The sequence below is a fragment of the Anoplophora glabripennis genome, unplaced genomic scaffold (genome assembly GCF_000390285.2).
Source record: "Anoplophora glabripennis isolate ALB-LARVAE unplaced genomic scaffold, Agla_2.0 scaffold124, whole genome shotgun sequence".
In the NCBI taxonomy this organism is placed as follows: Eukaryota; Metazoa; Arthropoda; class Insecta; order Coleoptera; family Cerambycidae; genus Anoplophora; species Anoplophora glabripennis.
The window spans coordinates 461504-479395 of NW_019416267.1; the positions used below are offsets into that span (position 1 = coordinate 461504).

General features: G+C 31.6%; 1 protein-coding gene across 2 annotated transcripts in view; it reads left to right on the top strand.

Annotated features, from left to right (window-relative positions):
- Window positions 1–17892, top strand: part of LOC108904776 (sex peptide receptor) — a 361521-nt gene that overhangs the window by 209035 nt on the left and 134594 nt on the right. For both annotated transcript variants that reach the window (XM_018707451.1, XM_018707452.1), the window contains one exon: window positions 12917–13688. In XM_018707451.1, coding sequence (XP_018562967.1) covers window positions 13305–13688 — 384 coding nt within the window. In that variant the 5' untranslated portion in view covers window positions 12917–13304. The remainder of the gene's footprint in view (window positions 1–12916; window positions 13689–17892) is intronic.

Genomic DNA, 17892 nt, shown 5'->3' on the forward strand with positions numbered 1-17892 from the left:
CACAGTATAAAGTATTATTCAATTTTCATCTTCTTTCTCGTCCTGTTCCTCCTTGATTTGTTCACTTTCATCAGTTTCGTATTCTTCACCTTCTTCAAACTCTTCGTCTAAGTTACTTTCCTGTTCATCTACGAATTCGTCGTATTTATCTTTCTCCTCTGCGTCTGACATAATTACCAAAGGTAACGTTTCCTCATCAATATACGCTTGCTTCAGTGAGCAATTTGGCTGCATCTACATTTCCACTTTCTCTTAGTTTCATGGAGGTAGCAAATGACAATTTTTCTGTAGATGTTAGTTCGTGAATCTCCTGTGTTTTTCTACGTTTAATAACGACAGAACAATCTTCGAAATCCTTACAGGGACGACCACCATTTTCTGATGTAGACGCTTTACGAGCATCCTGCAGGCAGCGAACAACAATCTTCGGGAAATTTATTTCTTCATTCAGCCAATTTTCGAATTTACTTAAAAACTGTTCATTTTTTCGATTTACTTTTGTCCATCTTGCAAAATAAGTCGCAAAAAATGCTTTTCCTGTATATGTGATAAGAGTTTTCGTTGCATTTTCATCAAAATATATGTGGAAATTCTCTTTTAGAAAGTCAAGAACACGTTTTTTTTTTCGCACTTTGACTGGTTCGCATGAAAATTCCATCATTATTTGATGTAATTTCATGCGTGTTATTGGTTCATCAGCCATTGTAATATAAACAAAGAAAAACAGTGCAAATAACAATACAGAACAAATAAAAATAGAACGGAATTATCACTGGAGCACACTAAATACTGTCCGGCACAAAAGCGGATGAATAACTGAAGTAAATCCATTTGTACGCGCCATATAAATTGGTCATTTACGGCCTTATCTGCAAATATCTGCAGACAAGTTAAGTGTAATTATGTCAGGTATCATGGTATCAGGTAATTTGATAGGTATATGAAAGTATAGTCTCGTGTAGTACTAAATCAGATAACTACCTAAATTAGAAAATTCGCCGAAAATTACGTGCTGCATATAATCAGCAAAAAAAACATTAAGGCATTACCATTACCAACCATTAATTCAGTAATTACCTCAGGTACATAAAAAGAACGACAAAAGACCGTACTTTTAAGCCCTGTAGTGTAAATAAATATATAAAGGCCTAAATTTAGAGCAAATTTAAAATTAGAAATCAAACAAGCTCATTCTGAGTATATTAAAAACATTGAACACAATTTAAGTAGGGACTCAAACAATTTTTGGAATTTTGTAAAGTCAAATCGAAAAAATAGAAACTCTGATCTTCAATTTAATATTAATAATCAGTATATAACTGACAAAAAAATTATTTCTGATGCTTTTGCTGAATATTTTAGTTCAGTTTACTACCAGGAGAAATCTACTTATGACATACATTTAATAAAAAATGGTGCACGTAAATCGATTATCAATTCGGAACATTTACATGATGTACATATTACTATACATGAGTTGGAAAAAGCTTTTAATAAACTTAAACCTAAAAAATCTGCTGGTCCGGATGGAATACCCTGTTATATATATAAGGCATGCAAAGATATTCTTTTATATCCCTTACTAATAATTTTTCAAAAGTCATTAAGCAGTGGTAAATTTCCAAACGAATTTAAAATGGCAAGAGTAACGCCTATACACAAAAAGGATGATAAGAATTTGGTAAAAAATTACAGGCCCATTACTGTTTTAAACTGTGTGGCAAAACTTTTTGAATTTGTAATTTATGAAAAGATATATAGTTTTACAAAAAATCTGATTGCGCCTCAACAACATGGTTTTTTCCGTTGCAGGTCAGTAGAAACTAATTTAGCTACTTTTGTTAATAAAATTTATATTGCTTTCAATGAGGGAAAACAGGTTGACACTGTATACACGGATTTTGCTAAAGCGTTTGATCGGGTAAATCATGACATACTACTATCCAAATTACATGCACTTGGTTTAAGTGACCATTTAGTAATTTTCTTCTCTTCATATCTACGGAACCGAAAACAATTTGTTTGTTATCACAGTACTGATTCTGAAACATATCTAGCTAGATCTGGTGTGCCACAAGGTTCGAATTTGGGACCGTTACTTTTTTTAATTTTTATAAATGATTTACCACAGAGTATAACATCCGACTGTCTCATGTATGCAGATGACTTAAAACTCTTTACTGAAATTAGTAATATCAATGATTTTTCAAAATTACAAAATGATATAAACGTAATTTATGACTGGTCCGTAGAAAACAAATTGCCCTTCAATTTAGATAAATGTAAAGTCATGACATTTAGTAAAGCACGTACGCCTGAACATTATGTTTATACAATGAATAACAATATTTTGTCTAGAATTTATGACTTTAAAGATCTAGGAATTAACTTTCAACCTAATTTGAGTTTTAAAAACCATGTGAATGAATTAACTAATGCTTCATATAAACTTTTGGGTTTCATTAAAAGAGTAACAGTTGATTTTAAAAATATTAATTCTATTTTATATTTATTTAATACTCTTATTCGTAGTCGTTTAGAATATGGATCTATTATTTGGGACCCTTCAAAACAGTATCTTAGGGATGCTCTTGAAAAAATCCAAAACAAATTTATAAAGTATCTTTATTACAAAAAATATCATATTAGTCCCGGATTTGCTTCCTATGAGCCATTGCGAAAACAGTTTAAGATCTGTAAGTTAGAAAATAGAAGAATTGCCCGAAAATTAACATTTTTACATAAAGTGCTGAATGGAGGTTATGACGCTCCTTATCTATTGTCACAGATAAATTTAAATATACCTGACCACCGTATACGTCCAACACAATTAATTTTTTATGTCAGTTCTAGTACTCTTATTAGTGATATGTGTAATATTTTCAATAGACACAGACATAGAATATCTATAGACATTTTTGATACTACATTAATAACATTTAATAGAGTTATCCGTAATATAGATTTTACTTGAAATTGATTGTCCTGGTTCTATTTGCCCGGCTGCTCCCTTGCTGCAGTTTATTTTGAATTTTATTTTGTATTTTAATTAGGTAAGTTAGATAGGTATGTGCATGTTTATACATTTCTTTTTCTTTTTCCTAGAAACATGTAATTAGGTTGTTTCTAACCTGTTTGTTTCTAATATTAAAATAAAATAAAATAAAATAAAATAAATGTTGCACAAGCTGTCAAACATTGTGTTTTTTCGAGAGACAAAACGATATAATAATTCTCATTATTTTTAACAGATTTAACCGTTTATAACTTCTATATAGAAGGTTGAATCGACCCAATATTTTCTGAAAATTTAGTTCAGTATTAGGGGTAGGTATCTATCGTGTAAATTTTAGCGTTAAAGAAAAAAGTGAAATTTTTAGGTTTCGATCGGGTTTTAAGGATTTTTGACCACTGTGCGTCGGTGCCATGCCTGTATCCGCCCTAATGGGGATCAATTTCAACGTTTTCTCTAGAAATGGTAAGTTTTATTTCATTTTGATCCATATTTTAATGGAGTTTGTTTAGTGCACGCAGTTGACAACTACAGATGCTTACGGTTGTGGTTTTGTTTGCGAATTCTTGCAGTAACAACAATGCATTTAAGATAGTAATTACAATTAATTATTATAGTAAGAAATTTTCAGTTTTTTTTCAAATATCTATTTTTCTTAGTTTGTACTTTTGCATTGAAAAGTTCTCCAAAAATTGGGAAGTATCTTTCTATCTTTCAACGACGATTTATTTACGCGGCTGGTCTACAGCAGGTAACTCATAGTACAGCACACGGACAAGACCGTTCCAGAGAAAATATTTTGATCCATAATTGAACTCTAATTTACGAAAAAAAAGCGCAAAAATAGTACTTTTTCGTATAAGACTTTTCTGTTACAAATATCATTAGGATGCTGTAGTTTAATTTTTATAGGTTATACACGCAACACCCTGTATAACTCACATTTAATTCCTCCTAGACCCTTCACAAGTCAACAAAATTTTAGAGATATAATCCTTAGGTTATTACCAATCCTCAAATCTAAAATGTAGTCCTCGAATTGTTCTAAAATTATTGTAGCTTTTACAGATACGGATTAATAAAATATCATTTTCAACTCCAAGAAATGAAATTATGGTGATAACTTAAAAATGTGGTATTGTACATCTTGAATCATGAATTAATGTATTTAATTGCTATCTTCAAACCTTTTACATATTTGTAAAACCACACCATATCAGCATTCTATTAAACATAAAATATGTTATAAGGGTTTAATCTTTATTTTCACCCTGTGATTCTTTTTTTAAGAGTAGAAAATAACTATTATTTTCTTCCAGTAGCGGCGATATCGCATGACTGTAATTAATAATGTCAATAAGTAATTGGGAAACAAAAATTTCGATATAAATGTTCAACCAATCAATATGATTAAATTCGAATGAATATCTCAATGTAAACCTCGAAATATTAATAAATGCAATAAATTATGATGGATGTACTTATTCAAAGCTTTCAACATGTTTCTTTAGTAACAATAAACATTTTTAAATTATCCGCATAAAGATGATGACATCTGCTACAATGTCATTAATAAATCTATTGGAATGTAAAGGTCCCAATTTGGCCCCTTGAGGAACTCCTGAAGTAGACCGTACTTCAACAGAACTGAAACCATATAATAATAATTTCTGTACCCTCTTACTGAGATAAGATTTAAACAATGGATACAAGATGAAATGATTTCAAGCCACGTGACCAGTAATTTTATTTACTTCACGTTGCAACATTCTGTTTTACTGACTAGTGATTGGTGTAATTTTTCACGAAATTTTCTACTCAAAGAATCAACGATCGCATTATCTCGAGTATAGACGAAACGATTTTACATTGTTAAGGGCTTTGCAAAACCTGGACAGTCTCAAACGCTGTTTTAGCAATTCCTGTAATCACTTTTATTTTGTAAACTTCAATTTCGCAAAGTTTCATATAAACTCAGTTTTTTTTTGGAAAATGGAAAAATTGAAAATTGTTTAATTTGATACCAGTAACGTACGGCACTTACACTGACTGCGGACGCCCAATAATTTTACAAAACGAGATTGCATCATATCTACCTTATTGTGTAATAGTCCCGACATCGTTATGCTCCATCTACAATTTCGGAATCTGCACGGAGCTATGAATCAAACATTGTCACTAATGGTTATTACCGTACATAAACTAGGTATTACCACGGAAATAGTAGACATAACTCTAAGCCGGGCTCTACGTATAAGCGACATACGTTTGCTACGTGTTCTGAATGTTCCGCAGATATATCGTTTTAAACTCACTTTGGTACATGAAGATTAATGCGTCACTACCTGCTTTCCATTTATTTTACGATGCCTGCAGAATTGGAGAATTGTACCTTAAACAGTGGCGTATTTATTTGAACCCAGCATATACAGGATATTCTGTTCGTACTAAAAAAGAGTTGGGGTAAGTTCCTCTTGGAAAGACAGTGGGGGTAGTTCCTACAAGGTTTATCTTTACCTTTCTGTTTCCTTTCTCTGTGTCTCTATCTCTATCTCTGTGTAATTATCTTTGAATCAGACAAAGATAACACTGAAAGAAATGCGCTTTATCCTTTATAAGAATTCTAAAATGCCAATACAAGAACATTGTACCTATAGTATATGTAACAGATAAACAGGTGAATATTGGATATAATTCGCGTATCTATAACATATTATAAAACAAAGTCCTCCGCCGCGTCTGTCCGTCTGTCTGTTCGCGATAAACTCAAAAACAACTGCACCGATTTTCATGCTGTTTTCACCAATGGATAGAGTGGTTCTCGAGGAAAGTTTTAGTATATAATTTGTTAAGTTTTTGTATACATTAACGATATTTGTTGGAGGTGTCGGAAAAAAATAAGCCGTCTGGGAGTTTTCAACGAAAACGCTGCCTAAACCCTTTGAGATATAACAAAATAATGTATAGTGGAATTGTGTATCTTATATACGTCTACAGAAAAGTCCGCGATGACATATGTCTATCTCTTAAGGATAACATACTATATCCATTTTTATATTTAAAAAAATGGGCAATTATAAAGCGGTAATTGGAAAGCTATTTACACAAATACGGTATTAATCCGAGAGTTTATGTAGTGTATCAATGTATGGTGGAATTGTGTATCTTATATATGCCTACAAAAAAGTCCGCGATGGCATATGTCTATATGTTAAAGATAACATACTACCTATATCCATTTTAATACTTTAAAAAATTGGCAATTATAAAGCGGTAATGTAAAAGCTATTTACACAAATATGGTATTAATCATTTTAAATAAGTTAGAGGCTTTAAGCATTTCATGTACATTATTTTACTCTTTTACACCATATAATTTAAATGAATATCTTAGGAGTAATCGCAAAAAAATTACGGACGCGAGAATAAAATTCAAGCGCCTCGCTTCGCTTGATGCGATCGCCGACCCTCCCCCCGCACCGTCTTGCCTACTGTTTAGCTAATAAGCCGAACGATAACGCGCGCGTGATCCTTTAATAAACTGACTTGGAGCGAATGGAGGTGACGACTGACGACTGTGTTTTCTTTCTGGGTGTTGTTGGAAAGTTATAATTGCGTTCGATATTTTAAGGTCACATTTTTGTTTTGTATTTGTTGTCTTTAGGTAGTCGGAACATACATAGATACTTGCAAACATACTTTTATTTCATTGAGTTTTAATAATTTGTTTGTTTTTTTCTTATTGTGAATCATTTAAAACTTCATAGTCGCATTTTTGTTTCGTGTTTGTTTTCTTTAGGTAGTTAGATACGTAACTACTTACTTATTAATTAAAATTGATAGTCCTGAACATAGGTACTATAATTTAATTCGTTTTGTTTTCACATTGTTGGTAGTTATCTATATTGTTTTAAATTTAAAGGTTTTGGATTTTTAGTTTTGAGTTCGTTTGTTGTCGTTAGGTATATAGATATATCGTGAATTATTTTAAAATTAATATTAGGGTCGCATTAGATGAAAGATGATTGATTTTTTGTTTGTTACGATTTAACTCAAAAACTACTCAACCAATTTTACCGAAAGCTACATCTCCTCGGAGTAACATAGACTATTTTATATTTGCCCGTGCGAAGCCGGGGCGGGTTGCTAGTAATACTATATAAGTAATTCATTATAACTTTTATTTTATAGATGCTTGAGGTGTATTCAGCGCTTTCCAGTTAAACTCATTGAATAATAATAGTATGGACATGATTTTTTTTAAACCAAAGTTGTATATTTGTTGTAAAAGTTTTAATATGCGATATACATGTTACTCTAGAGAAACAGTTTAACATTTCTTTCAGTGGAAAATGTCAAAATTTGTTCATGAATAAAATGTCAACCTGTCTTAAGAAAAACGTACCAACAATTTTATTCTCAATAAAAGCAGATGTGGAAGGAAAAATATGTTAAAAGTCAAAAGTCCTTAAACATACTAATCCATCCAAATGCAAAAGATAATTTAAAAAAAGGTGTACGTGTTAGTTGAAAACTGAGAGAATGTACATTTCTCGAAATGGAGGCAAATCTCTTTGCTCACAAAAAACGATACAAGTAAATTTAAAAATAGTATGGCACTTCAGTATAGATTCAGTAGGTATAATTTGATATCACTAATTTTTTCATTATCACAAGATATCAAAGTTGTATTAATTTAAAACTTAATTAAAAAAATAATTAAAATTTCTATTTTTTTTTTTGTTTAGGCCTATGAAAGACAATGTCTCAATTTTTATATTTGTTAATGTTTAACAAATAATAAGTAAATCATATTCAACAAATCATAGTAATGAATTAATTTAGCATTGTTAATTTTTTCAAATTCCTAAAAATTATCAATTTTATTATTCTGACAGTCATTTAATGTTCCCTAATCAACTATTCATAAATGATAAATTATTAAATGCGTAAGTAAATAAAATAGGTACGTATACAATTAAATAAATAGAATATTATAGCAAATACTGAATGTGTCAGGCATTTTCATCTGTGTAATGTCGAGGAAACCATTCCCATGTCCTAACAAAACTCCAGTATCTTGTCGAACGAGATTAGACACTTTCACAATTCGTGTCCATAGTTCCTGGCGAATTTGTACCGATGCATAATAATGTTACCGTTCATAAATCGTCAAAAAAATCTAAAATATTCAGATCGGGTGACCTAGGAGGTCTATTTACAATAATTCATGGTTATGAAGGAACTGCCTCACAGTGAGTGTAGTGTTCGTGGTGCACCATCATACATAAACCACGAGGTGTCTTCTAATATTCAATGCACATCCTCCAATAGATCTGGCGAAGTTTGTTCTAAGAAATTTTGGATACTGAACATCGTTTAAACATGGCGGCAACTCAACAGGTCGTAATATATTATCACCGATAATCTTAGCCCATCCATTAATAGCAAATTGATATTGGGAAGGGTACACAATTTTATGTTCGAATTTATCGTCACTCCATGCATGACTACTGTGTAGATTTATTCCTTCACTTTTTGTAAAACATGACTCGTCATATTCCTGAACCAGTTACAAAAAGATAGTCTAGTACAGTTATCCTGGGGCAAAATTACTTGAACTTATGTGAAAAGGCCATAATTGTTATTCTTTTGATGTTCTGTGGATTGTAGAGTTTGAAACATGGAACTCGACAGAAATTCTTCCTACAATTTCGTGTGGATTTTCTTCAGCAGTATTTAAGATAGCTTCTTCTATATTTACATTCCTTAAAAAACGTGGACGAGTGTATTCTCTTGAAAAGAGCAAAAGTACAAGATGAGAAATTTGTCGACCAGGAAACTTTTCAGGACATCCTCTTGCAAATACTAAAGAATTACATCCATATTTTTCATATGCCAACTACAGATGTATTTGTCTTTGTTATCTTCCGACAATTAAAATGTATGTTGTAAATCATAATAGTAACATACTTTTCCACGTTTTTAAATGATGATGTACCTACTTCTGCCATTAAACAAGAGTTGTATATTCTTATGTAATTTTTGGTGATTGGTAGGGGTTATTTTATTATTTTGATATTTATTTATTTATTTTTATTATATTATAATTATTATTTAATTTGGTGATTAATTTTGTTTCTGGTGTGTAAATTTTGTGTGTGTATAAGAATTAATTATCCGTTTGGGCGCCTTTTTTATGTAAAATGTCATTTGGGTGTATTTATATCTAATTTTCCATTGAGTGTAGGTTCTGATAAGAAATTTTAATAATAATAATGACAAACATAGACGAACTAGACTTTCTTACCTTATCATTGCTAACATCGCCTCCGGCAGCTTTACTTTGTATAAATAATGTTCACAGTGTAGACAGGATTTTATTAGTGTAGATAGGAATGTTCATTTTCTACACTGTCCCTCAAGAAAAAACACTTTATTTTATCAATAGCATGAGTCCTTACCTCATAGGGGCGGTTCTATGCTCTTTTAATTAACCTTTACTATTTAATTTTGGGTAAGAAACATTGAATAAAAGCAAAATTGGAAATATTTACACAAGATGACATTTATTACTTATTTATCTTTCAATTTCGAACAATATTTTTATGAACACAGAAACTAGAATATTTTTTTTATATACTTTTACATGAATAATTGTCTGAGAAATGCCTTATTCTACCTATCATAATTGAGAAAATGTTTGGTTAACCAATTATCATTATTTTAAACGTTTTTCAAACAAATTAACTTATACTACGAACATTTGAAATTAAACTAATACTTAAATTATAGAATGTTCAAAAATGTCAATTTAAACTTTAATCACTGACATTGTTTATAGTTTGTAACGGGTTTTGTATTTCACAAATAGCTTTTATAGTTCGAATTTGCAACACTTTATGGCATGGAGAAAACTCTTATGCAACTGGACTTACTTGGTTTCGTTCTGGCTGGCAATTTGCGGTCGTCTCCATAACCTCACTTTATTGTTGTCATTTGTCTGCTATTCTCGGGCGTTGAGGATGGCTGTTGGGTCTGTGTAGAGTGCTTCCTGGTGTTTTTGATGTTGTTTGGGGAGCCACAGGACAACATGCACCCCTCACCAGTCTCTAGAATCTCCTTCTGCCTCTCTCTCAGCTTGTTGACTTCCCTCGATGTTTTTTTGTTTTTCCGGTACCAGGTAAATTCACTGATTTGTTCTTTCGCCATTGGTTGCTCGTATCCCTGTTATCATTTTCTAACTGCGCAATTTCTCCAGCATGTTGCGATGAATTTGATTTTAATTAACTTACGGCGTAATTTATATTTTATAACTGCGTAGTAGATTTTATACGTCTTAATACTAATTTACAAGAAATTTTTATATGATATTTTGCATGACAAATTTTTTATAAGAAACTTCTAGCCTATGTGTTTCTGATGTTATAATATTTGAACTTTCTTTTGTACTAGATTATTTAACATTAATTTACTCATAAAATCTCTAAATTGGCCCTTCTTGTGGCATTGTCTTTTACTTTAATGCTTCTACTTCGTACCCAAAATTTATTTTCTTGACATGCTTATCATTAAAACGTATTATTTAAAATTTGACTGATAATGTTTTAGTTTATATATAAAATAACTATGAAATGAACTTTTTATTTTACTTTAAAAGTACTTTGTCTTTATTTTATTCTACATTATAATTTCATGAAAATTTTCTATGCTATTTCTCGGTGTTGTGTCTTGAGATACAGTGTGTTCATTTCAATATATTTCTTGAAATATGTACATTCTATGATTTTCAACGAATACACATTTCTTTTGATTTATAAAGCCATTAGAATATTTAAATACTGATTTTTAACACATTTTTTGTATACCTACTTCAGGTGATAAATTATTCTTCAATTTTATGAGGCATAACCTTTAAAAATATGCTTTTAATACGTAGATGCAGATTTACGCTCTTTCGCCTTACAGTATATATTTTCTTTTATTACAATTTATGAATATTTCAAGATTTAAAAATTTTATATCTATTTTCATAAAGGGGCCTGTCGTCTCGCTTTTACGTCTTTCTCCGTCAAGTAAAAATAAGTACCTGCCTCTAGATTCAGAGGAAAGCCACTCGTGCAGATATTTTCCTAAGATGTGAACATTTTCTAGATAAATAAACAGGATATTTGTAAAGTACCATTAACTTGAAAATATGTCTCTATTAGATTAAATTTTCTGTAAATGCACTTTACAATCTATCTAGAGAAATCTTTACTGCATATAAAGTTTGACTTCTCATATTTGTCTGATATGAGATGAAAGCAATACTTTTATTGGAAATCTGGAATGCAGATTCCAGATATAGACAGATATTGCAGCGCCCATACAAAAGTTAATGTGCTGCTTTGCTTTATCCGGATCAAGGATACTGGCGAATGCAATTTTAAATAGAAGGTATATGACTCTCCGAATTTTTTAATGTACACCTTTTTGAATATTTTTCCTATACGGAGCGTCTGTAGATAGGAAACTAGACGTACTACGATTATGGGGTAAAATATCTATTAACAAATACGACCAAAAGAAATCGATTTAAAATATTTTCAATTTTGTAACTTCACCGTTAGGGGGCGCGACTGCTAGTGTTAACAGAAAATTGTCGTTTTTTTTTCGAAATTTCGCTTATATAACTTAAGTTGCAAATACGTTTTTTGGATACACTGTTAAACCCTTCACAAGTTTTGTTTGAACTTGTTTTTTGTTATTACCATAGCAACGCCAGTACGAAGGAGGCTAAATATTATTTGACTGATTCATTAAAACAGCATGATGCGACGTACTACTAGAACCTGGAGTTGAAGTGTCATTGTAAAGAATCCTGTTGGCTATTTCATTTTTGTTGCTTAAACTGTCAGCAACATAACTTTCTGCAATTGTGGCAGATTTCCACCCACCATGCCTCTTGATTGCTAATACATCTCCTGTATTATCCAGTAACGTTGCCGATGTTCTTCGGAATTAATTTTCTGTATATGTTTCAGGATGTTCTAGTTTCAAAAACTATGCAATTTTGGAAGTTGACGTTCTCCAAAGTAAGTTTGCATAACTCATGCTCCTGCAATGCCTAAGACCGTCACTACTTTCATTAGCAAATATAAGTTATCGGGTGCCTGAACGAGAAAATTGTTGACTTGTTATGGTGTAAATAACTATAATGTGTGAGCTTGTGTCCAAGTAAATCCCCAAATAAGTGTTAGGGAATTAGTGAGAGCTCTGGGAAGTACTTTTATCACAAAATGACACTAATTTTGCATGAAGCAAGAGCTGTCACATGTCGTTTGACATAATTTATCATTTGTCTATTTTCATAGGACATAGCCTGCCTCGTTATGGAAACAGTAATCTTTATAAGTATTGACATGTTTGAAATTAATAAAAAAATGAAACATTGCAGTTAGCAAAAGAATTTCAAAATATAGCAAGGTACTTTTCTGTATAGTTTTACAATTTAATTTTCTCTTGGACTATGTCAATGTTATTTAGAGAATTAAATAAAGGGAGATATTCTAACACAACTTCACATTATTTTAGCAATAACTTGAAAACGAAAAAAGATACTGACCTCCGGTTTGTGTATTTGTTTTCCTTATAATGACAAAAAAAGTTGCAACAAAACTTATGAAGGGTTTAACAGTGTATCTAAAAAGTGTATTTTCAACATAGGTTATACATGTAAGCGAAATTTCGAAAAGAAGACAATAAACTTGAAAATATTTTAAATCAATTTCTTTTGGACGTATTTGATAATAGATTTTTTACCCCATAATCGTAACACTTCTAATTCACCGTGATTTATATTTTTGTATGGACTAACAAAGTTGGATTTTTATAGTAATACGGGAATTTTCTTTTTTCTAGATCAACAAGGCAACTGGAAGGAAAATGCAGCGCCCCAATTACTTCTACCATTGTTCAATTTTAACGCCGCTATAATTAAGAAAGGAAATAATTGGAAATAATCAGATTCGAATCAAGACAGCCTAATAAATATAGAAAGGAGAAAGTTTTCATCGCATTAAGGAAATTAGCTCCACCCCTAAATTACCTTATTAAGGAGAGCGCCGTCTGGAAAAGTTTTACTACTTAACTTCTTACAATGCCATCAAAGATGTGAACACTGGCGGCGGATCAGTTCCGTAAAACGTTTATTTTAAGGTGCCAATATGTGATTTCTTAACAGAATTATTTTCGTATTAACGAAATCCTTAAAAGCAAAGATTGAGGTAGTGGAACAATAGTCCAGAAAATGGAGGAAATCAACTCTACCCTAAGCACGGACCTGTCATCCACGTACTTGCCGATGGAATTTGAAACGAACTCTACAATTATCCCTTTACAGTACATGAATATTACAGAAGAGATGCCTATCGCCTACGCTGTACCCCTCTACGGCTACATTGTACCCTTCCTGCTGGTGATAACCATAGTTGCGAATACTCTAATTGTAGTAGTTTTAAGTAAAAGGCACATGCGAACTCCAACGAACGTGGTGCTTATGGCCATGGCCCTCTGTGATATGTTTACCTTACTCGTACCATCCCCTTGGTTCATCTATATGTACACCTTTGGCAACCATTATAAACCCCTGTGGCCGGTCAGTTTGTGCTACGCCTGGAATGTAATGCACGAGGTAAGTACCTGAATGATTTATATGCACAGTAATTAGTTGCTTAGTGCCTAAATGGCTCCTTAATGGGAAATACCTTGGGTTAGTTACATTGTTAATTATTCGGGCTCTTCGGGAATAAGAGTTTCTAAATGCTTTAATTTCGACAGCTCAGACCAAGTTAGGATACGTGAATAAATTATGGGTTATTATGTGAAGGTGTTCTATTCTTGCGGACTATTTTAACAGCAAAATTGACATCTGGTCCAAATAACTTAAATACAAAATAAAAGGTTCTGAATAAACACATTATTTCTTAAAATCATGACAGAGTATTAACATGAACCAATGTTTAAAATATAATTGTTTTACTAAATTTAATGATTAAAAAACTTTTATCCACAACCACCTTATAACCGGACTTTTATCCACACATATGAACCGTTTAAAGTGAGACTTTATCCACTAGTGGAATATAGTAACTTTATTTCTCTAGTAGAATAATGAATAAATAATTAATATTTACATTTATAGTAATAGACATTTTGTTTTTTGTTTCATCGCACCTAACTTCCTTTCCGTTAATACCAACCCTTGTAGCATTCTTGCCATCATTTTCGGAACACATAACATCTGCCGAGGTTTGTAAAGAATTTGCACAAGTTACAGATGTCTCTTTTTGTAAGGAACAGCTATATTTTCCTTGCAATATCATGTTTGTTAGATATAGACTCCTCAACATAACTTTCTGCTACAGAGAAGCTTTTCCATCCACCATGCCATTTGATGGTTGTAAAATCACCACTTTTATTGGCCAATAAAGTTGTTGAAGTGCGCCTTATACAATAGCCAGCATATGCTTCTGGATTTGCTATATTCAGGAATGAGGCAACTATTGATTGTACCTTCACCAATGTGTTGATTTCAACAGGCTGAGAACTATATTTTTGATTGATGTATCTTAAAAATAATCTGTCTTGTGTTAGGCGAATTGGGCGCAGAGAAATATATTTTCTGCATATTTCAATAGCATTCACGCAAAATCCTTCTTCTATAATTGTAAATATTCTTGAAATGCCCGTCTTGGAGTTGAAACAAGTAGGTAGTAGCCAACGTACTGTACGTCACTAATTTTCAAATTTGTCAATTCACAGCATCGACAGGCACCAGAAACCCCCATTGTTACTGCAACCTGAAATTCAAATAATTCAAAGGGAAAGAGATATCATTAAATATTCTTATCGGAAACCCCATCAAAAATTCTTCAATATGTGTCTCAACGAATTCTAGCCACTAGAAGGAGCTTTGTGTATTCTTATACATGTGTTTTAACTGTAGCAAACATCTAAACATAGAACTACCTAATAAATAAAGATAGATAGTGTCAAATGTAAACAATGAGACACAACGGCAGTTGCGTACTGTCAAAAAGGCAAAATATTAAAATTTACAAAATACCAATACACATTTGAAAGGATTACTCATTTTATAAATAATTTTTACATATTGGAGATATAATGAGACGGTAAAAATTGAAGTAAAATTAATAAACTGTTTTGACTATACTCAAATTGTTTTGACATCAGTAAATACTGATTAATTAAATGCTTTTATCCAACACTTGTATACAATGATACTATAAATTCTTTGGTTTTAAAGGAATAAGGTGGCCTATAAGTCACTAGAGAGTTATAAGTCATAAGTCACTAGTGAGTTATAAGTCATAGCTATGACTTATAAAACCCACTAATGACTTATAGAAATCGTAAAAAGACAAATGTTTGGTTTATTTTTCTAGTTTTTATTAGAAAACCAATTTGAAACAGTAATAAGTCAACAAATAACCTAAAATGCTACAAACTTACAATCTACCTACTTATTAATATTAACATTAACATTTATGGTAAAGCCGTAATTTAATATTTGAAGGAGCATCGTCAAAAGTAACAGAAACTATTTTGATAATTCACTTAAAAATACTAAACATTTTTTAAACAAATTAGCTTTTTCTTCACCACTTAAACCGTTTGTCAAGAAGTACCCAACAGGTATTTTCCAATGACTATTTATAGCTACAACCATAAAAATAAGGGCTTCCGTAGATTCTGAAATATTATCCCCATATACTTCAGTGCCGACATCAATATATCCAATGAATCGTTTCCCATTCCACTTAACACTTTAGACGTTTCGTCAAATACCAAATTGCCCAAAATTTCACTGTTTGTTTCTCTTACTTTCATTTTAACAGCAGCCAATGCTTCATTTGCAAATGCAGGTGTTCCGTCTATAGATCTGTACCACTTAGAAATTGTTTTTGTATGTGACAAAGCCATGTTAAAACTTCTTGAATAAGCATCTGTTGAATAAAAACATTAAGGCAAATGACCTAAGCTCAGGTGAATACTTTTTACGAGATTGTCATTTTCTTGATCTTTGACAGATTTCACCTAACATTCCAGGTGCTGATTCCTAAAAATACATATTGTTTACAAACACAGAAAGGATAAGTATTTTTCAACTTACATGAATGATACATTGAGCAGTTTCTGTTGTCATATTTCTTTTTCAAAAATTTCAGAAGAGAATTAAAGCTACAAATTTTGGCTTTTAGACGACCCTTTGCCTGCTGCAGACTTCGGATCTTTTGTTTGCAATTTTATTTTTTTCTTACAAATACTCCAATTTTTTCTTGCTCTTTTTGGACTATCCATGTCATAATAATTTAGATAATGATTTAGTCAGTATTTTATCACTGCTAATTAAGTACTAAATGTAAAATACCCTTATGTAATTCCTCAAACGCCGCCTATGTTGCTTGTTTACTTACCTGTGAAGAGACCGCTGCTCGCCATTTTTAAATAAAACTTTACGAATAAAACACTTTCTAACCATGATTAGCACTAAATAAACGTCCATACATAAAAACTACACAACAATAAGAGGAAAATGCCACACTAAACACAAATAAACTCATATACGTTAATAGCGGCTACACACTTTTGCTTTGACAGATGTCACCGTCAATCATCGAAATGCGGAGGTAGGCGGGAATATTAATTCGACCAATAGAAATCTGTGCCTCCTGAAGATCTGATTTATTTATGTACATTCGCAATCAAATACATACAAAGTGGTTACAATTCGTTGGTGAGTCTTTCCAATACTGCAGCTTTTTTGCTTTGTATCCTCTCGATTCACTCTTCAAATCTATATATCTATATTTTTGTAGACCTTTATAGTATCCTTCAACATCGAATACTTCGACCACATAGATGAAATTGTATACTTTTTCTTCAAATTTAAAAAATACGATAGCAAGACTTCTTCATTTATTGTCATTACTCTCAGTTTTTCCCTTCATTCGTTAAATTCGGCGAACACTTTCGCAATGTTCCCTGGATTTCGCTGCCAATAAATGGAAAATTGCTTCTTGAGCTTCTTCAAAAACAGCCACTGGAACACAATTACTTTCTTACAATTTTACCAAATTGAATAATTGATAATAAACAACGGGCCATAGCAACTAGTAGGTATAACAAAACCTACCACTTTTCATTGAGTACTAGTAAAAAATATCAAGTCGTGCGAATATTTCTTTATTAAATTCCAATAATTCTGACTCCATAAGTACGATTGTGACGTGATTATGGATAGAACGTTGTGTTGCATTAATGTTTTAATTGACTTTTATCAATTTAAGAATATTAAACGCTCGAACTACGTTCTCGTGTTTAAACATTCTTGCGTGGATAAAATGCTGCTTAAAACACTTATACAATAAATAACTACTAACTAGAAATCAAGTGGTCTTAAATTATCTGCAGGTATTTTCAGTGCGAATACTGCATTAAAAAATAATAAAGGAGATGTACCTACCCCTAAATGGGGACAACAGATATGTCTTAAAAGTATTTCGGGATATTTTATTCATATGTTTTGTATCTTTCTATCTAAGAAAAAATAGTACAAACCAAAATTTTAGAAAAATATTTTGCGATTTCAAAAGATAATGTAAAAACACAATTGTTTGTTGAATTTCGAAGATGTATAGCAAACTTTTGTTTGTCTCCAGATGGGATCCTAGATTTTAGAATAAGGCCCTACTAGAGATTATGGGCATCTCCAAAAGATTATGGCACTGAAAGTTATTATGATTAATTGTGACTCTAAGACAGTATTGTAGTTTGAGTGTCGAATTGGATGTATAAAAATTTTGCCAAAACTC